Source organism: Ovis canadensis, chromosome 5 (genome assembly GCF_042477335.2).
Source record: "Ovis canadensis isolate MfBH-ARS-UI-01 breed Bighorn chromosome 5, ARS-UI_OviCan_v2, whole genome shotgun sequence".
Taxonomy (NCBI): domain Eukaryota; kingdom Metazoa; phylum Chordata; class Mammalia; order Artiodactyla; family Bovidae; genus Ovis; species Ovis canadensis.
Window position 1 is genome coordinate 51,040,326 of NC_091249.1, and position 20,550 is coordinate 51,060,875.

Below are 20,550 nucleotides of genomic sequence, written 5' to 3' on the forward strand. Positions count from 1 at the left end.
TTGCATGATGTACCATGCACAAATTCTGCATGTAAGTTAAATAATCAGGGTGACAGTACACAGCCTTGTCATACTCCTTTCCCAGTTTGGAAAGGAGTTCATGTCTAGTTCTAACAGTTACCTCTTGACCTGGATACAGGTTTCTTGGGAGACAGGTAAGGTGGTCTGGTCCTTCCATCTGTTTCAGAATTGCCACAGTTTGTTGTGATTCACACAGTCAAAGGCTCTAGCATAGTCAATGAAGCAGAAATAGATGTTTTTCTGGAATTTCCATCCTTTCTCCATGATCCACAGAATGTTGACAATTTGATCTCTGGTTCCTCTGTCTTTTCTAAGTCCGGCTTATACATCTGGAAGTTCTCGGTTCGTGTACTGTTGAAGCCTAAATTGAAGGATTTTGAGCATAACCTTGTTAGTATGTGAAATGAGCACAATCGTGTGGTAGTTCCAACAGTTTTGGGATTGCCCTTCTCTGGGATTGTCATGAAAACTGACCTTTCTCAGCCCTGTGGCCACTGCTGAGTTTTCCAAATTTGCTGATATGTGTAGTGCAGCACTTTAACAGCATCTTTTAGGATCTTAAGTAGCTCGACTGGAGTTCTGTCAGCTCCACTAGCTTTGTTCATAGTGATGCTTCCTAAGGCCTACTTGACTTCACACTCCAGGATGTCTGGCTCTGGGTGAATGACCACACCATCGTGGATATGAGGTCTTTAAGACCTTTTCCTGATATAGTTCTTCTGTGTATTCTTGTCACCTCTTGTTAATCTCTTCTGCTTTTTTTAGGTCTTCACTGTTTTTGTCCTTTATCATGCCCATCTTTGCGTGAAATGTTCCCTTGATAACTCCAATTTTCTTAAAGAGCTCTCTAGTCTTTCCCATTCTGTTGTTTTCCTCTATTTCTTTGCATTGTTCATGTGAGAGGCCTTCTTATCTCTCCTTGCTATTCTTTGGAACTCTGCATTCAGATGGGTATATCTTCCCCTTTCTCCCTTGCCTTTCACTTCTCTTCTTTCCTCACCTATTTATAAAACTTTCTGAGACACCACTTTACCTTCTTGCATTTTGTTTTCTTTGGGATGTTTTTGGTTACTGCCTCCTATACAATGTTAAAAGAACACATTTGTCATAGCAAACACTCTTTTCCAACAACCCAAGAGATGACTCTACACATGGACATCACCAGATGGTCAGTACCAAAATCAGACTGACTATGTTCTTTGCAGCCAAAGATGGAGAAATTCTATATAGTCAGCAAAAACAAGACCTGGGGCTGACTGTGGCTCAGATCATGAGCTCCTTTTTGTAAAATTCAGACTTAAATTGAAGAAAGTAGGGCTATCCACTTGGCCACTCAGGTACAACTTAAATCAAATCCCTTATGATTATACAGTGGAGGTGATGAATAGATTAATGGGATTAGATCTGGTAAACAGAGTGCCTGAAGAACTGTGGATGGAAGTTTGTAACACTGTACAGGAGGCAGTGATCAAGACAGTCCCAAAGAAGCAGGTTATAGGGGTGCTAATTCAGAAAGTGTGGGTATAAGGGCTACAAGGGACTTGGGGCAGTTCCTCTGTGAAGGTCTGAGCAGAGCCCAGAGTGCCCAGGCCAGGAGGAGAAGGATTTTAGAAGAAGGAGACAGCAGAAACTGTCAAGCAGGACACAGCTGGGCTTGTGTGAGGACCAGGAGCCGGGCAGCACGGCCAGAGCAGAGGGGGTGCAGGGAAGACTCGTAGGAGGTGAGTCAGAGGGGACGGGCGTATGTCCTTGGAGTTTGCTGGGAGGGCAGTGGGAAGCCTCTGGGGTGTTGTGTGCAGGGCAATGCAGAGACTTCCCCGTGAGGAGTGTGTGGAGGGAAGCAGGATGGCTGTGGAGGGTTGGATGGGGAGGCCTTCGGTGGAATGGGCTCTAGTGGGCCGGCCCTGTGAGGTCCAAAGGAAACTCCCCCACCCAGACATCAAGTCTCAGCCAACAAGCCACCTCCTCCAGGATGCCTTCTTGGCTCCATACTCTTCATCGACTTGCTCCTGTGCCCACACTGTCCCCTGAGCCTCTCTTCAGGGTATGTGCCACATTCAGGACTGGGCTTGCTGCCTCCTCCACTGGACCGTGAACTTGCTCAGACAGGAGCCCAGGTCTTGCCTGGGCCAATGACAGGTAGCCCTCCTGAGATGCATGGGGGCCAACCGGCCAGCCCCAGGGCTCACTGGAAGCGGGGTTCCCACTTCAAGCCCCGAGCATCAGTAAAGCCCCATCTGCAGTTCTCAGTAACCAAGAGCCCATCAGGGATCCACTAGTAAGTGAAAGAAGTCTTCCAACTGAACTCTGAGAGGGTGGTTGGGCAAATAGGAGAGGCCTGGCCAGGGTGTGGCAGGCGGAGCTTCTGGAGAGCTGGGGGGTGAGGCTGGCGGGCCCTGCCCCTGCCTGCGGTCCCACAGCCCCAGCATCTGCATTGGGAAAGCCTTCCTCCCGTGCTCATCACCTCACAGCCAGAAGGGAGCAGGAGTGGGTACCCAAATCCTAATCCCCACTTGCCCTCCCCAGCACTAGGCAGCCTGAGCTGGGCATCAGGGACCAAGGAAGGACAGGCTGGGAGTGGGGACAGAGACCTTGGCCACACGCTTGCTTCTCCTGTGATAACAGCTGCAGTGAGGATGGGTCCTAGAGGCGAAGGGGGGAAATCGGCCAGGTGGGGGAGTCCTCTTGCAGAAGTGGATAGAATTGGCCCTGAGGAAAAGGTAGGAGAGTGCCAGCAGAGGAGGAAGGCTGCAGTAGGGAGTGGAGTCATGCCTTTTTTTGTTTGTTTATTTTTTAACACCAAAACATACATTTTGTATTGGGGTATAGCCAGTTAACAATGTTGTGATGGTTTCAGGTGAACAGTGAAGGGACTCAGCCATACATGTAGTCATTCTCCCCCGAATTCTGCTCCCACCCAGGCTGGCACATGAAGTCATGTCCTTTTGAAGGCATCATATAGCATATGACCCTGAGCAAATACAGGGTTTCACGTCAAAGGCAAAGATCACTCGTGCTGGCAGCCTGCAATGTGGAGAGGGAGAGACCCAAGGCTCTTACTGGGCTTTAGTCCAGGAGAGAGACCTAACTGGGACGGTGAGTGGGGAAGGCAGATCACAAGTGCTGACCACAAGGGTGGAGGTCACGTAGTGCACTCTGGGGCCAGACAGAGGGGAAACCAGCTCTGACCACCCAGGAAGCTTCCAGCAGCCCCAAGAGGGGCTGAATTTACCCCCACCCATGGCCTTACAGTGTCCTTGCCAGAGGGCATAATGCAGCCTAGAGGGGGCCCCTGGGTCCACCCAATAAGTGCCCCACCGGGGGCGGGGAGGGGAGGCCGTGCCCACGTGGCGTGGCGGAGGCCCAGGAGAGGTGAGCTGTGTCCCTTACTGGTCACAGTACATTTACTTTTCATTAGCAGTTAAATGCAGACATGAGGGATTGTGCTGGGTTCAGCGGGCGGCTGACGTGAGCAGTGCTTGGTGCGGTGATCGATAGGGAAGCTGGGGGGCCACACGCCTTCCCCAGCCAGGACCCCTGCCCACCCAGCCCCGAGCCAGTAGGCAGAACTGGGCCATCACATCGAGCCTGTGCAAGGCGGGGCATGGACAGGCCCAGAATCTGCTGCTCAGGTCTCTTCTGGAGCCTGTGGTGCTTGCCCCCACCTCCATGGACTCTGCTCTGTGTGGCCTGGGGGTCTGCAGAGACGCTCTGGCTTCCCCAGGAGGCATCTAGAGAGGCTCCTGACCCACAGTGCCCCTCCTTGGGAGTCCCTCCTCCTATTCACCCTCCAGACCTTGGGAAGCCAGAGCACAACTCAGCCTCACCCTGGCTGAGCCTGCTGCCTGGGTCAGGGCTGCTGAGTGACAAGTGAATGTCACATCAAAGGGTCAGCATGTGGCCCCCCAGAGCCCAAGGCTGAAGCTGGGGGACAGGGTAAGTGTCTTCTCCCTCAGGCCTCAGACTCCACATCTGTAAAGTATCTGGAGGGCTCCTCCCATTTGCCAGCATGCCCCTCCTTCCTCACCCTAAAACACACCTGCAGACTGGCCAAGCCCCATGGAGGTTTTTCAGGAGTGGGTGGGGCGGGACCAGAGGAGCTTGTCTTCCCAACTGCAAGCATGGTTCCAGGCAGCTTAGCTTTCATTGCAGTGTAGCACAAAATGCACGGAGGCGTGGGGACAGGCTGGGGATAGAGGTGGATGAGCCCACTGCTGCAGACACTGGGGGCAAGCTCTGTGCCTCAGTTTCCTCGTCAGCCCTCATCCCTGAAGAGATTGCTGGGAGGGAGCTGGAGCCCTTTGCCACTGTCAGGTAAAAGCTCTGGATGCAGATAGCAACTGACATCAACCGAGCACTGTGCCTTTGTCCTTTTCCCCCTCACGAGAGCCCAAAGAATTGGGTACCATTCCCTGCTTTGCTGGTGGCTCAAACAGTAAACAGTCAGCAGTGCAAGAGATCCGGGTTCGAGCCCTGGGTCGGGAAGATCCCCTAGAGGAAGGCATGGCAACCCATTCCAGTGTTCTTGCCGGGAGAATCCCATGGACAAAGGAGTCTGGTGGGCTATAGTCTGTGGGGTCGCAGAGTCGGACATGGCTGAGTGACTAACACACACCGCGCCCCCCCCACCAGTTTGCAGGCAGAGAAACAGCCTGGGGTTGGGGGAGTGGGGGTTACCTGCAGTCACAGCAGTTTTCTCAGCCTCTGCAGACTTTCCCAGCTCACCCGCTTGGCACCTACAGACCACGCACAGATCCCCTCCCCAAAATCACAGTCTTGAGTGGAGGGAAGTCCCTGCTTGGAAAGAGAAGTTCCCTGTACCAGCAAGAGAGAAAAAGCAGTGTGGATGCCCCCTGGGCCCAAAGACCCAGGCCACCCATTAGAAGCACTCCACGGATTTTGGGCTGCAGGTGAGGAGGGTAGTGTAGCTGGGAAGCCACTGCGGGAGGCACCTCCAGACCTGCAGTCAGGACCTCCACAGAAGGGGTAACTCACCCAAGGTCATCCTAGCAGGGTCTCTGAAGTCCAAGCATTTCCTTCCATATGCCCAGAGGCCCCTGTTGGTTGGGAGTGTGTGCTGGGGGAAGTGAATGCAGCCCTGAGAGAGAGGCCCGGCTGTCAGGGGTCCTGTCTGGTGGGTGTGGAGGCTGAGGCTACTCTGCCCCCGACCCCTCCCCACCCTCTCCGGGTCCTGTTGGAGGAGCAGACTGCTGAGGGTTTTACTTCCACCAAAGCCTCAGAGCCAATTACCTGTGTAATTAGCAACAAATGACTTGTGGGAAAGCTGTGGTTTTCAGTTAAAATTAGAAGGAAACTCATGTTCAGTTCTCCTTAAAGAGTGAGACTTTAGGCTCAGGCTCCCAGACACGCCTTCCTGGCTTCCACCCTGCCTGAGACCCACCCACCCAGCAGCCCAGGCTCACCCCGATTCGCCCCTCCCCACTACAGTGGCCTCACCTATCACACTGCCACGAGCACCCCTTCACATCCGAACCTGTCACAGGTTCATTCACGTGCTATTTTCTCAGCTCCTACTAAGTGCAGGGGCCAAGAATGGGGAGCAAGCCAGAAGCAGCCCCCCAGGCAGCCCGGCACCAGAGGAAGGGACTCCTGAGACCCCTAGCCCCTGGCTGCCGGGGCCCTCTGCCTCCTCCAGCTCTCCCCTGGCACCTCCCCCCATCCCTGAACCTCCACCAGGGGAGTAATGAGCCCTGACAATCGCCACAGGCTGGCACGTTCGCCTTTGTCTCATTTCAGGTCTCCACAGGTCTTCATAAGTCGGGGGTGGGGGTGTGTGGGTTGGAGAGGTGGGGAGGGCTGCTGCTCCTCCCGTTCTACCCTGAGGGTTGCGAGGGCCCACTTAAGCAGCCCAGGTCACTGGACTGGAAGCAGCAGAGCCTGGCCCCACAGGTGTCTCCTCATGGCCTGGCCCTGGCCCCTGAGCAGGCAGGTGGCACCAAGTCCAGCAGAGCCCACCCCCTGGCTCACCGGCCCTGTTTGCTCCTACCGCAGGTGCCCAGCAGAGTGCCACGGTGGCCAACCCAGTGCCCAACCCGGTGCCCGGCTCCAACCCAGACCTGCTTCCCCACTTCCTGGTGGAGCCCGAGGACGTGTACATAGTCAAGAACAAGCCGGTGCTGCTGGTGTGCAAGGCCACACCCGCCACACAGATCTTCTTCAAGTGCAACGGGGAGTGGGTGCGCCAGGTGGACCACGTGATTGAGCGCAGCACGGACGGGAGCAGTGGTAAGGCCAGGAAGGGGCGAGGGAAGAGGGACATGGTGGGGGGAGGGGACTTGCGGGGGGGCATCTCAGCCCCCGAGGCAGTGGAGGCTCAGAGAGGGGGCCCTGCTGCCCACTCGAGAGCAGAGGCCAGGGTGAAACTAACCAGCTCTGTGTGGGCAGGACCCCCTGTGTACACACCAAAGTCATCTCTGGGAGGCCTACCTTCACCATTCTTCATCACTTGGTGGGGGAGTAAAAAGGAAGCCTCACCACCAAAATATCCCAGGGAGCTCTGCGGATGGTGGGGCGGGTCCTGGCCGCTCCATCTGAGCGGTTGGTTGCCTGGTGAGTGGTGCCAGCAGAGAAAGGTTTGGAAAGAGTGGGTCCCAGATGACAGAAGAGCTCACAGACCTCAATTCCGGGATGGTTTGTTGGTGCACTCACTCCCTGAGCAACCCCTCCCCAGCTGGAGATACAACCCCACAGAGAGGGTGGGCGGCACAGTGACCTCGCCGTCAGTCCTGGGAGCTGGCGCTGCCGGGGTGGGCTCTTCAGGGCAGGAACGCGTAACCCTGGTCTGGGCAAGAAGAGGGGATGGGTGTCCCAGGCGACCCAGGAAAAGATACAGAGCCAACAAAGGCCTGAAGGCAGATAGGTGGATCAGGGCTCAGGGGGAAGGGGGTGGAGTGGATGCCGGGGGCACTGGGGCCACCCAGGAACCTCACCCATTCAGCTCTGGAGTGAGGTCACAGTGCTGTGGGATTTCACACTCGGGGCCCATGTGAGGGCTGACAGGAGAGGCAGACCCAAGAAGTGCTCCTTCTTTGGGCCCCTTCATTTCCCTCCTCCAGCCCTGGGGATGGGGGCAGAGAGCCATTGTTTGGGAACCTGTGCTCCGCGAGAACAGGCCCAGTGGAGCCGACAACAGCCTCTCCTCCTCACTAACTGGACCCCAGTTAAGCTCATTTCTGGCCCCCTTCCCTGGTGGCTCAGACAGTAAAGAATCTGCCTGCAAGGCAGGAGACCTGGGTTTGATCTCTGGGTCCGGAAGATCCCCTAGAGGAGGGAACAGCTACCCACTCCAGTATTCTTGCCTGGAGAATTCCATGGACAGAGGAGCCTGGCGGGCTATAGTCTATGGAGTTGCAAAGAGCTGGACACAACTGAGCGACTTCACTTTGCCATGATGCTCCATGGAGCCCCACACACAGGCTGAGTCCTCAGGTTAAGCCGGGAGCCCCTTCCCACCTAGGCTCAGCCAGCCTGAGACACACAGCACACAGACCCTGTGCTGGGTGTGGCCACTTGAGTGAGGTCTGAGTCATAGGGCCAGCAGAGAGCACCCAGAACAACTCACAGTGATGCCAAGAGCTGGTAGGAGACCAAGGCCCAGAGCGGTGGCCCATGCTCCAGGCAGAAGAAACTGGGCAGCCCAGGAAGGAATTCCGGAATGAGGGCTGCCTTCCATCCCCAGTCTTAAAACCACCTGGAATGCCTAGCAGGTCAAAGGACAAGTGCAGGGCACAGCAGGCTGGCCAGAGGTCCAGGCCTGGGGCAGCAGAAGTGGGGGTGGAGGGGGTGGTCAGTGGGACAAGGAAGCTGCAGCCACATTGCGCTGTGGGAGGTAGGGTTGGGCAGAGGGAGGCCAGGGGACGGGGCCCTGCCCTGGTGAACACAGAAGCTTGCACAAGAATGCAGGTGTGAGCAGGCAAGCCCTGAGTCTGGGCAGTGTGTGATTTAGTCCTCAGAGCCAGTCTGTCGTGTTACAGATGCTCTGACTCATCCAGGGCTCCAAACAGGTCTTTTGGTCCATAGGGGTCACATGCCATCCTAACCTAGCAGGGTCAGCGGGGTCCTCAGCATGAACCCCCAGCCAAGTCCTTGAGCCTGCCTTGTCCTGGCCTTACACACCCCTGCTGCTGGCAGCAGCCTTCTTGCAGTCCTCAGGTGTCAACGGAGCACCTGCCATGTGCCAGGTCTGGGTGAGGTGCTAGGAATTCAGCCCACAAGTCTCTTGGTGCCAGTGATCCATTTCTGCTTCCCACCCTCGGGAGGGGAATGGATAGGGTCCATGGCCTCTCTGGCAGGTTGGTCCCCTTCCCCAATGGGCCTCAGTTTCCTTATCTATAAAATGGGGATGAGGAGGGGCTCCTGGCAGGTTGCTGCAGGCAGCTGTGAGATTTCTCATACCAAATTGGAGCCCAGCTCCTGGTCTTCCCTGTCTTCCTGCCCCATGCCCAGGGCCCAGCCTCACTTTGCAGCATCAAGAGTCCTCTTGCTGCCGAGGTAGGTCCCCCAGGGAAGGAACAGGTGAGGAAGAGGAAATCACTATAGCCTGTCTCCCTGCAGCCTTGAGGGCCTGTTCTGGAACCTCTTGGGAAGTCTCCAGGCCAGCCCCCAACTGCTCACAACCTGCTCTTCCAGGCTTCCCACATACACCCCTCCTTGTCTCCTGCCCTCATGAGGTCTGGTATCCACGGCTTGGGGGAGACCCAGGCTCTTGCCTGCAAAGCAGTCCAGGCCAGTCCCACAAGCTCTGCTGGCCTTGCTCCCTTCAAGCCAGGTGGAGAGCAGAGCTCACAGAGACACATCCCACCCGTGGCCACCAGGGTCCCCTCCTGCTCTGAGCCTCCGACCTCAGGCCTCCCATGGCCAGCCCATTTGAATTTTTTTGATCTTATTAACTTCTTAACCTAAAGCCCCTGAGTGCTTTGAGGCAAAGAGATGGGTTTCCCTCACCCACAAATGGATGCCCAGGCAGTGGTTGACACCCATGATACACACAAACCCAATACCCTGACCCAGGCATGCTGTGGTCAGGCAGGCATGACAGAGGCAGAGGTCAGCCCAAATCTGGAGCCCTGTGTGGGGGTGGGGATGGCTGAGTGGACAACCCAGGAGAGAGTATCTGGTCTCCTGTTTGCTTGCCCCGATTCCTCATCCAGGGGACCAGCGGGAAAGGATCAAAGCCTGAAAACTCTTAAACCCAAACCCACTGATAGTGTTAAAGTTGGAAATTTACCAAGTACTGGTCTGGGAGTATAATTTATTGTGTGTTAAACAAACTGACTGATTATGAAAAGCAGTTTGGTAAGAAGGTACCCTACGCACTCGCTTGGCCTCAGAGGCCCCCACCCCCACCCCTCCACCTCCCAGAAACACTCAGCATGCACACACCAGGGCCTTCCCACACACCCAGGCCCTCACATGCCTGCGCATACCCGACATGCTCCCGGGCCTGGGCCAGCAGGGATCCCCACCTCCCTGCCGCCCTCCCTCAGGCTGGCATCTGCTCCCATTTACCAGGCAGGTGCAGACACAGCCGTGCCCAGAAACTGCTCCCGGGAGCCCGGCTGCTCGGCAACCTGCAGCTGGGAGGGCACAGCCCCTCACTTCAAGGCCCAGCCGGCTTGGGTCTCCCCCACCCCCAGAGCTTGTGGGGCTCAAGGGCGCTGCCTCGATCTAGAGCTCGTGGACAAACTTGGCCCTCATTTGTGGCAGCAAGAAGGAGAGGAGGAGGTGGCAGGACAGAAGAGGGAGGAGACAGGGGGGAAGAAATAGGAGCACTTTAAATTTAGTGCTGTTCTCCCTGAGCTAAGCTGCCTGGATGGTGCGTGAGCTCCCCCCACCACCCTGGGAGACGCAGCAGTCCTTCCACAGACCTGTCCACCCAAGAGAGGAGAAGCACCTGGTTCAGAATGTTCAGCAAGTCTCCCATCACTAACCCCAGAGGCTGAGAGGGAGGACCCTGTCTCCGCCCCCAAGTAGGTACACAGCTCCTTCTCAGATAGCACCCCCTGTGAGGGACCCCTTCTCACCTCTCAGCCCTCACCCCACCCCTAAGGACATTCACATTCAGCGCCTTAGAGTATGGGGCAGGCAGTGCCCAGAATGGAGGGATCTCCGGCGACAGTGACCTCAGCCAGAGGTGACCCCCCATCTCCTGTGAGAACTCACGGTGCAAGGGGACAAAGGTGGGTGATAGAAATATCTGGGGACCTGTGTGGGAGCTGAACAGACTCATGAGGCGGGTTCTGGGCAAGGGTCAGGGAAATACACGTTTAGAGAAATTAAGACAGAAAACAGCCTCCTGGCTTGCCTGCTCAGCTGGGCCGCTGCTCCTCCTGCAAGGCAGCCCTAATTGAATTTCTCTGTTAACAATGGAAGCACCAGCCTCTCTCCCTCTTTCTGATAAGCCAGTGACCCGAGGGAAATTGGGGTCAGGAGGAGGAATTGGAAACAAACAGTCTTTTCTCACTCCTGGGGACACTGGTTTCAGCTAAGGGCCAGGGGGCCGGAGGAGGGCTGGGGTCCCCCCTCCCTTCTGGGTCCTCAGAGGCCTGGACCCTCCCAAGACAACCCACACCTGGTTCTGAGTGTGGCAGATGTGTGGGGGCTGGGTACTGTGTCCACCCTTGAGAAGTGATCCTTCGGGCCCAGTCCATACAGGATAAAGAAGGTCCCAGACACCCTCACAGGCCAGCTTCCTCTCTGTGGGCTGTCTCTCCCCATCACCAGTGTTTCTCCTGGTACAAGAGGCACCCCTAGCACCCCAACCCCCCACTCCCATGAACTCTGAACACATTCTGGACTCAGACAGCTGGCAGCCCTGGGTGCCTCTGGCAAGTCACTCCCTTTATGAGCCTGTTTCCCCATCCACAGAATGGGAGCAAATACCTCCAAGGGAGCTGACTGGAGAAGATAAGCCAGCACACGGGAAACACTGTCTAAGCCCCAGGGGTCTATTATCATACTACATAATCACTGTCATTATCTTGTTAATAGCTGTTATTATATCATCACACATCAGGATCTACCTACTAACCCCAGGAGGCCAGCCAGATAACTCCGTGAAAGTGAAAGTGTTAGTCACTCAGTCCTGTCCGACTCTTTGCGGCTCTGTGGAGAAGGCAATGGCACCCCACTCCAGTACTCTTGCCTGGAAAATCCCACGGATGGAGGAGCCTGGTAGGCTGCAGTCCATGGGGCCGCTAAGAATCGGACACGACTTAGCGACTTCACTTTCACTTTTCACTTTCATGCATTGGAGAAGGAAATGGCAACCCACTCCGGGATGGGGGAGCCTGATGGGCTGCCGTCTATGGGGTTGCACACAGTCGGGACACGACTGAAGCAACTTAGCAGCAGCAGGCTCCTCTGCCCATGGGATTCTCCAGGCAAGAAAACTGGAGTGGGTAGCCATTTCCTTCTCCAGAGGATCTTCCTGACTCAGGACTCGAACCCGGGTCTGCAGCGTTGCACGCAGATCCTTCACCATCTGAGCCACCAGGGAAGCCCTAAATCCCTCCTTACCTTTCGCTTTTACCCACAATGGCCGCCAGGGCTGGCCTATCTGCCTCTCCCCTTCTGCCTGGGGTCCTTTAGAGGTCAGCCTCCATTGCCCCAGGTTCCTCTGTGACTATCTCTGAAAGAGCAGGAAACCCCTTTCCTGACTTTTTTTGACTCCAGGGAGATAGGCCTTGGGTGACCAAGTACCCACTCCTGACTTTCAGGAGATACAAAGGGACTTCCCCTGGAGCCCCTTTTCCAGGCAGAGGACCGCCCCCAGTGTCCGCCAGCTCTCCTGCTCAGCAGAGGGAGTGTCTGTGGTGGTGCCGGGACGCCGCAGGGGACTGGCCCATGAGGACCATGCTCGAGACACGCCCTTGCTTCCCGCCCCTCCCCTCTCAGGACTGCCCTCCATGGAGGTCCGCATCAATGTGTCGAGGCAGCAGGTGGAGAAGGTGTTCGGGCTGGAGGAGTTCTGGTGCCAGTGCGTGGCGTGGAGCTCCTCGGGCACCACCAAGAGTCAGAAGGCCTATATCCGCATTGCCTGTGAGTCCGGGGCCGAGGGGCCTCAGGGTGTCACCTGGGAGGAGGTCCCATAAGAAATCCTCAGGCCCTGCCTTGACGGCTGGAGGGAGTGCTTACGGATGCCGCCCAGCCACCCCCTACGTTCCCCCTGGGCACTGGACGCTTCTTCCTGGCCCTGGGCCATAGTCTTTGCAGGACCAGCAGACAGGGTCAGCCAGGCTGACCCAACTTGCAGCACTCAGCCAGGGAGACGCTTCTGTTCTGCCCCCAGATTTGCGGAAGAACTTTGAGCAGGAACCACTGGCCAAGGAGGTGTCGCTGGAGCAGGGCATCGTGCTGCCCTGCCGCCCACCGGAGGGCATCCCCCCAGCCGAGGTGAGAGGGGCTGCGGTGCCGCTCCAGGTGGGCAGTGCCGCTCCAGGTGGGCAGTGCTCCCAGGTCTCAGCCCCGCCCTGCCCAGCCTTCCAGGCTGATCCCCCCACCCCGGGGCCACACTCGCTCCAGGCAGGGCCAGCACAGTCAGGCGGGGCAGTGGCATGGCTCCCTCCCCCAGGTGGAGTGGCTCCGGAACGAGGACCTTGTGGACCCATCCATGGACCCCAATGTGTACATCACACGGGAGCACAGCCTAGTGGTGCGACAGGCCCGCCTGGCCGACACAGCCAACTACACCTGCGTGGCCAAGAACATTGTGGCTCGTCGCCGCAGCGCCTCCGCTGCTGTCATCGTCTATGGTGGGCCCCGGTGCTGGCGGGGTGGAAGGGCTCTGGGCATAGGCGAGGCACTGGGGTGCCTTTGCGGCAACCACACATGGCTGGCTCCCTGCAGAGCCAGGACCGGGCTGACCGGGCCGTGGCCTGATGGGGGAGGATGGGGAAAGGGCTGGCTGTGGCTGTTGAGGAGCGGAAGGGCCTGTCTGGACAGAGGTGTTATTGGTGGTCAGACCATCCCTTGGCTTACCTGTGGTCAGGGGACGTGGTGCAGGAGGAGATGAAGGGACAAGATGGAAGTCTAAAAAAGCGACACACCCAGGGTGGAAGAGTGACCCGGGCACCCCCAGGAGCAGACAGGAGGAGGGGTGCTGGAGTCACCCTGAAAAGGCTGGGGTTTGGGTTGGAGGAGCGTATGGGAGCTGCAGCTAGGGCTGGCTGTCCTGAGCGCCTGCAGTGCCCACCAGGAAAGGGGCTGTGGAGCAGGCGTTGCCAGGCCCCAGAGGGCAGAAGGGCAGAAGCGTGGCCTCCCTTCCAGGGCTTTTCTCTCAGCCCAGCTGCAGCCTGCCCACTTTCAGCTCACAACCCCTCTGTCCTGCTCTGGCCCCTGGGCCAGTGTGTCCAAGGAAGCCCCCGCTCCCTGACCCAGTCCTTCTCTGTCCGGCCAGTGAACGGTGGGTGGTCGACGTGGACTGAGTGGTCTGTCTGCAGCGCCAGCTGTGGGCGCGGCTGGCAGAAAAGGAGCCGGAGCTGCACCAACCCGGCGCCTCTCAACGGGGGCGCCTTCTGTGAGGGGCAGAATGTCCAGAAAACAGCCTGCGCCACCCTGTGCCCAGGTACCAGCGGCCGCCACCTCCCGCATCGCTCTTCACCACGCCATCTCCGTGCCCTGGCTCCATCGTGCCCACCAGCCTGCTCCCCATTGGCTCCATCCCACCCACCCGCACGCAGGGCCAGGCTCAGTCCAAGGCCAGGATGGGGTTCAGTGTGATCAGAGGCAGGGCTCAGTCTGTGTGCAGGCTCAGCCTCAGTGGAGGGGCCAAGTCAAAGGGTCTGAGGTACCATCGGGACAGGGACAGTCCATGTGGGGCAGGGCCCAGCCTGGTACTGCAGAGCCACCCGCGCCTGGGATCAAGGGGTCATCGTGCAACTGAGGGCCCTCTCTGCCCCAGGGCCAGGACGGCCCCTGGTGTGGGGAGAGCCGAGCAGGCCCAGCGTCATTGTGCCTCCTGTCATTAGCATGCGTCATCCAGGCCCACTGGACACCAGAGGGCTTGCAGACTGGCAGGCTTGGCCCTGGCCCTGGCGTTGCACCAGGTCTGGCTGCCCAGCAGGACCACGCTGGCAGACAGCCTGGGCTATAGCTCCCTGGGCTGACCATGCCATCTCCTCTCTGTCCGTGTCTGTCTCATGTCTAGTGGATGGCAGCTGGAGCCCGTGGAGCAAGTGGTCAGCCTGTGGGCTCGACTGTACCCACTGGCGGAGCCGTGAGTGCTCAGACCCCGCACCCCGCAATGGAGGCGAGGAGTGCCAAGGCGCTGACCTGGATACCCGCAATTGTACCAGCGACCTCTGTGTGCACAGTGAGTCCTTTCCACCCAGGAGCCCTCTTGAGTTTGCCAGGATTGGCCCTGCCCTGCCCCGGGGCAGTGATGGCTCAGGGAGTCAGTCCCCTGCCACAGGCTGCACCTTCTATTCAAAGCTCAGAACCTTTGGGGGACCCCCCATCCCTAACACACCCAACATGTGCCCACATACACCCCAATACTTCCCACACCTACCCTGAGACTTGCATACGTCGGTGGTTTTACCGTGCACACCAAGCCTCTGGGATCGTCTCCCAAACCCCTTCCCATCCTCTCCTACAGTTTTACCTCTGCCCTGTCCCCCAAGTGCACATACAAGTCCTGTGGGGACACCAGGCTTGTGAGGCCTGTTAATTACAAGGCCGTAACTAACAATTAAAGATCTCTGTTGGATTTTTTTTTCTCTAGAACACACCCTCCCCCATTCTTTCAATTAAAAACCTAATTATCTGTGTCAATTCCTTTCTGATGGACATTTCTTTCATTATGCAAAACCCTTCTAAAATCAATATCGCTTCCTCCGGGCAGTCAATCACTCTCTCCTCAGCCCTGCCCCAGGCCTGGCGGGGAGGCAGAAGAGGAAAAGAGCCCAGCATCCCTGCTCCTGGTCCAGGGGTTGACCAGGAATCAGATTGGCAGAATCCCCCACCCCCACCCCCTGCCCCAGAAAGCAGATTCCCTGCTTTAGGGATCCTAGGCTCTCACCCTCAGTCTCAGCTGCCCCTGGCCCCATGGCCCCAGAAAAGCCGGTTTAGCAGGGCCCCAGGCCACCCAGGGAAGTGGCTCTTCCCCACCTCCATTCTCGTCAGCAGCAACTTCAGCATGAATTGAGCTGGTGAGGCATGCCGTCTGCCCGGAGTGACACAGCAAGGCGGTGGCGGGTGCAGGACTGGAATGCACTCGTGCTGACATTTCATGCCGCTGCCGCCAGCATCCCGCCACCCCCTGGCGCTGATGCCCAAGGAGCGGAGGCCCCATCCCCCTGCTGTGTAGACTGCTCACCTCTCCTTCCTGGCCTCCTGACCCTACCCCTCTCAAGGCTGTACTCTCTCCCACAGCTGCTTCCGGCCCAGAGGACGTGGCCCTCTATGTGGGCCTCATAGCCGTGGCCGTGTGCCTCCTCTTGCTGCTGCTCGTCCTCATTCTTGTGTACTGCCGCAAGAAGGAGGGACTGGACTCGGACGTGGCCGACTCGTCCATCCTCACCTCAGGCTTCCAGCCCGTCAGCATCAAGCCCAGCAAAGCAGGTGAGGTGCCCCTGCCCCCCGCACTCGTGCCGGGGCCTCCACGCCAAGAGTCACCTACACAAGGCTGCCCCGCCAGCCCCTGTGCCATTCTGAGTCCATCTTGATCCTTGCAGACAGTCCCCATCTGCTCACCATCCAGCCAGACCTCAGCACCACCACCACCACCTACCAGGGCAGTCTGTGTCCCCGGCAAGATGGGCCCAGCCCCAAGTTCCAGCTCACCAACGGGCACCTGCTCAGCCCACTGGGCAGCGGCCGCCACACGCTGCACCACAGCTCGCCCACTTCGGAGGCGGAGGACTTTGTCTCCCGCCTCTCCACCCAAAACTACTTCCGCTCCCTGCCCCGCGGCACCAGCAACATGGCCTATGGGACCTTCAACTTCCTCGGGGGCCGGCTGATGATCCCTAATACAGGTGGGTAACACCCCTGGGTTGCCCCCAGGGAGCTCTAGGAGGCAAGACTAACATGAGTCCCTCCTGGAGGAGGGTGGGACAGCCTCCTCAGTGCCTCTCAGCCTCACCCTGAGAGCTGGGCCAGCCCAGCAAGGAAAGAGGACAGAGTACTGGAGAGGATTCAGTCTCTGGGACTGGCACTGAGATGGAGGCCAGAGCTGTCTCCCTTCTGTTGCCCAAGGACACAGGACTACTGCCCATTCATCTGCACAGCTCGCCAGCCTATGTGTGCTGGGCCCCAGGGCCCAGGGAGCTGGGGGGAACTAGTGGAGAGAGAGCAGAGGAAAAACATCTGGACAGGGGCTTTTCCATCCAGCACCTCACGGAAACCCTTAGGACATCTGAGAAAGAGCCACAGTGCCTGGTGTGACTGCCTGCTCCCACCCTGACATCCTCTATTCCCTCAGTTTCAATGACCCTGCATGGCCCAGACCTCCTCGTCCCCCTCCAGCTACTTCTGGAGCCTGCTCCCTAAACGCAGGTGTTTCTCAGAGGCCCCTCCCGGGGCCCTCTCCGCGGATCTCACCCTCTCCACGGCCTCAGTCGCCGTGTCTGTGTAGATCACTCCCACTCGTCCATCCCCAGCCGCGGTTCTCCTGGGTGACGGAATCGCACACCCAGCTGCCTCCTGGGCAGCTCCATATGTATGTCTCACAGCACCTCAGGTTCCTCATGCCTAAAACAGCACCGTCTCCCACCCTCCCCCAGAACCTCCTCCCTCCCCGTGTTCCCTACCTCAGGGACAGCGCAGTCAAGTTGCTCGAGAGAAACTGGGAGTCACCTTGCCTCCTGCTCTTCTTCACTTTTCCCCCTTCACCTCCACCCCAGCTTCATTCATGCACCGATCGCATCCTTCTTTCTTCTCCACTGTGCCTGCCTCCTCCTGCTTGTGTTTCCTGTGGCCTCTCCTGGCCTAGGCCACCACACCTGCCTCTCGTCTGGTTCACAGCGGAGCCAGACTTGACCATGTCTCTTTCTTGAGTTTCTACTTTCCCCCTCAAAGCCTGCATGACAGAACCACAAGGACTCATCCCCTGTGGCCTTCCCTCCCCCACATGCTTCTCCTGCACTTGGTAGCCTCGTTGTGCTTTCATGAACCCAAATAACACTGGGCTGCCCTTTGCACACATGGCCTCTCTGCCCCCATCCACTGGCCTAACTGCTACTTCCCCTTCTGGTCTGGCAGCTCTCCCTCTCTCTCTCTGCTTCATGGTCTCCTTCAGGGGGGCTGCTAGGAGATCGTCCTTGTCAAGATCTTAGAAAAGGTGAGGCACCCAGTGGGTGCTCAGTGACCATCTGCCCCTCACTTCCCAGCAGGGTGGTGGCCGGGGGTGCTGTGCGCCTCCCTGCTCTCACCCAACACCCAGCACCCTTTGCTGCCGTGCACTTACCTGTTTCCCTGCGGGCTGAGCGCTCCATGAGAGCAGGGCTCATGGTTTCCCCTCAGCATCTGCATTCGCTGACTAAGTACCTGACTGAGCATACCCCGCCCCAGAGCACTCACACACGGGTCACTCAGACTGTCGGTCACCACCCTGGCAGCTGCACCAGGAGGCAGCACAGGGGCGTGGAGAGGGCAGGAGCCACAGCTCCGCCACTTCTGGCTTCACTCTCCCTCCCGGGCCCCAGCAGATGCTTTCAGATGCTGCCCCTTTAGACACTGGGACAAAGGTGAATCAGCCAGGCAGGACCCACGTGCAATGGCATCCAAACTAGGGAGGGCTGCCAAAGCTGGCAGGGTTGTGAAAGGGCCCAGCCCCACCTGCAGGGGGCCGCTGCCCAGCACAGAGCAACAGAGCTGAGGTACCTGCCCAGAAGTGGCTGAGCTGAGGGGGAGGAGAGGAGCTCCTCTGTCATCCTGAGGAGACCAGGATGACAGAGCACCCAGAGGCATAGCTAGGGGGTGGCTTCAGAACAGCAAGTGTGCAGGGCAGGCCAGGCCCAGGGCCAAGGGCCTTAACTATCAGGAGCTGGACTTATCCTGGAGGCGGGGCAGGTTTTAAGTGGGTGATGAGGGAGGGAGGTACAGCATCTAGAAGTTTCTGTACCCAGGCTAACTAGGCATGCATTGCCCACATGAGTTCCCTCAGCTTTGTGCCCACTGGCCAGCCTGGCAGTCCCAGTGGCACCTCTGTTCCCAGGCCAGGCTGGCACCAGTCAGTCCTCGGAGGGAGGCTCAGGGCGGGGCTGGCAGAGTGGGGTGTTTGGTGGCTCTGCAGCCCTAATAAGCTCCAGCTCCCCGCCCCCGTCACAGGCATCAGCCTCCTCATCCCCCCGGACGCCATACCCCGAGGAAAGATCTACGAGATCTACCTCACACTGCACAAGCCAGAAGACGTGAGGTGTGGGCATGGGCCCTGCTGGTGGGGCTGGGGGGGTCCTTGCCCTCTCCCCCACCTAAGGTGGGGTCTGCTCTGGCCTGGCCCAAGGGAGGGCAGGGGAAGGGAGGGAGCATCCCTAAGTGCCACTCAATTCCTCAGCCATCTCCCCAGGCTCCCAAGATTGTCCCCCTGACACCTTTCCCTTCCCACCCATATTTCCCCACTTGAGGTTGCCCCTAGCTGGCTGTCAGACCCTGCTGAGTCCCATCGTTAGCTGTGGGCCCCCCGGAGTCCTGCTCACGCGGCCCGTCATCCTCACCATGGACCATTGTGGGGAGCCCAGCCCCGAGAGTTGGAGCCTGCGCCTCAAAAAGCAGTCCTGTGAAGGCAGCTGGGAGGTGAGCCCGAAGCCTCCCCTGTCCCCCCAGGCTCAGAGTGGGGTCTGCCTTCCTGCCTGGCCCCCGGGCCCTGCACCCTCCCCAGTCTCTGGCCATTCCTTAGAGAGGCAGCTGGCCGCCAGCTGACCCGTCGGGCCCTCAGAACTGCAGCTGGCCGCCAGCTGGCCCATCGGGCCCTCAGAACTGCAGCTGGCCTCCAGCTGGCCCGTCAGGCCCTCAGAGCTGCAGCTGGCCGCCAGCTGACCCGTCGGGCCCTGCCCACAGGACGTGCTGCACCTGGGGGAGGAGGCGCCCTGTCACCTCTACTACTGCCAGCTAGAGGCCGGTGCCTGCTACGTCTTCACAGAGCAGCTGGGCCGCTTCGCCCTGGTGGGAGAGGCCCTCAGCGTGGCTGCCGCCAAGCGCCTCAAGCTGCTCCTGTTCGCCCCAGTGGCATGCACCTCCCTCGAGTACAACATCCGAGTCTACTGCCTGCACGACACCCACGACGCACTCAAGGTACCTGCCACACCACCCCTGGCCCTGGGAGGGGGGCAGTAGAGAGGGCGCCCCTGCGGGCTTGACTGACACCCAGGGCACTGCAGGAGGTGGTACAGCTGGAGAAACAGCTGGGAGGACAGCTGATCCAGGAGCCCCGCGTCCTGCACTTCAAGGATAGCTACCACAACCTGCGCTTGTCCATCCACGATGTGCCCAGCTCCCTGTGGAAGAGCAAGCTGCTCGTCAGCTACCAGGTGAGGATGCTCGGGGTGCTTGGAGCTGGGCTCCCCCAAGCCCGCCCCCCTGACGCCGCCTCTTCGTAACCCCCCGCCCCCAGGAGATTCCCTTTTATCACATCTGGAATGGCACACAGCAGCACCTGCACTGCACTTTCACGCTGGAGCGCGTCAGCCCCAGCACCAGCGACCTGGCCTGCAAGGTGTGGGTGTGGCAGGTGGAGGGTGACGGGCAGAGCTTCAACGTCAACTTCAACATCACCAAGGTGGGCCACACCGCATAACCTGCTCCCCACTCTGGGCCTACCCGGCCCCCCAAGCCCACCTCCTAGAAACCACGTGGCAGCTTCCTCCAAGTGTCCCGAGGAGGGAGGTGTAGATGCCCATGTAGACAGAGGTAGCCAGAGACTGTGGGGCTTGGGGACGGGGTGGAGAGGGTAGGGGAGCCACAGGACGGGAGTGGGAGACAGAGCTGGTCTGGGGGCCCTGGAGGACTTCCGTGAGAGGAGGGGCTTGTTCGGGGCTCGGAAGGATGAGTGCGAGGTAGACGAGCCAACCGTGAGGAAGCAGTGTGGAGGGGAGAGGCAGAGCGAGGAGAGCAGGGAGTTAAGGGGTCAGCAGAGGCTGGCAGCGGTGACCAGCGAGGGGTGGAGGGGGAAGGAGAATGGGGTCAGAGGCTCCTCCCCTCACTGGCTGTGTGACTATGGGCAGGTCGCTGCACCCCCACACTCCAGGGAGCAGGAACCTGGCCCATGGTGGGTACCCATGTGTGCCCTGGGATGGTCCAAGCGTCCACCACCCAGCACGTGGGCTGGGCTGGACAAGTTGTAACAGGTACCTCCATCCTTCCCTATTCCCAGGACACGAGATTCTCTGAGCTGCTGGTCCTGGAGAGTGAAGGGGGGGTCCCAGCCCTAGTGGGCCCCAGTGCCTTCAAGATCCCCTTCCTCATTCGGCAGAAGATCATTACCAGCCTGGACCCACCCTGCAGTCGGGGTGCCGACTGGCGGACTCTGGCCCAGAAACTCCACCTGGACAGGTGGGTGGGAGGTGGGCA

At 58.8% G+C, this 20,550-nt stretch overlaps 1 protein-coding gene across 1 annotated transcript in view; it reads left to right on the forward strand.

The window, feature by feature from the left end:
- The window catches only part of UNC5A (unc-5 netrin receptor A), a 64,622-nt gene that overhangs the window by 42,681 nt on the left and 1,391 nt on the right, over positions 1–20,550 (forward strand). The window contains exons 2-14 of the mRNA XM_069591753.1: positions 6,034–6,267; positions 11,938–12,081; positions 12,332–12,435; positions 12,614–12,794; positions 14,189–14,353; positions 15,415–15,603; positions 15,717–16,019; positions 18,313–18,400; positions 18,609–18,777; positions 19,042–19,275; positions 19,362–19,511; positions 19,595–19,759; positions 20,354–20,532. Coding sequence (XP_069447854.1) covers positions 6,034–6,267; positions 11,938–12,081; positions 12,332–12,435; positions 12,614–12,794; positions 14,189–14,353; positions 15,415–15,603; positions 15,717–16,019; positions 18,313–18,400; positions 18,609–18,777; positions 19,042–19,275; positions 19,362–19,511; positions 19,595–19,759; positions 20,354–20,532 — 2,305 coding nt within the window. The remainder of the gene's footprint in view (positions 1–6,033; positions 6,268–11,937; positions 12,082–12,331; positions 12,436–12,613; positions 12,795–14,188; positions 14,354–15,414; positions 15,604–15,716; positions 16,020–18,312; positions 18,401–18,608; positions 18,778–19,041; positions 19,276–19,361; positions 19,512–19,594; positions 19,760–20,353; positions 20,533–20,550) is intronic.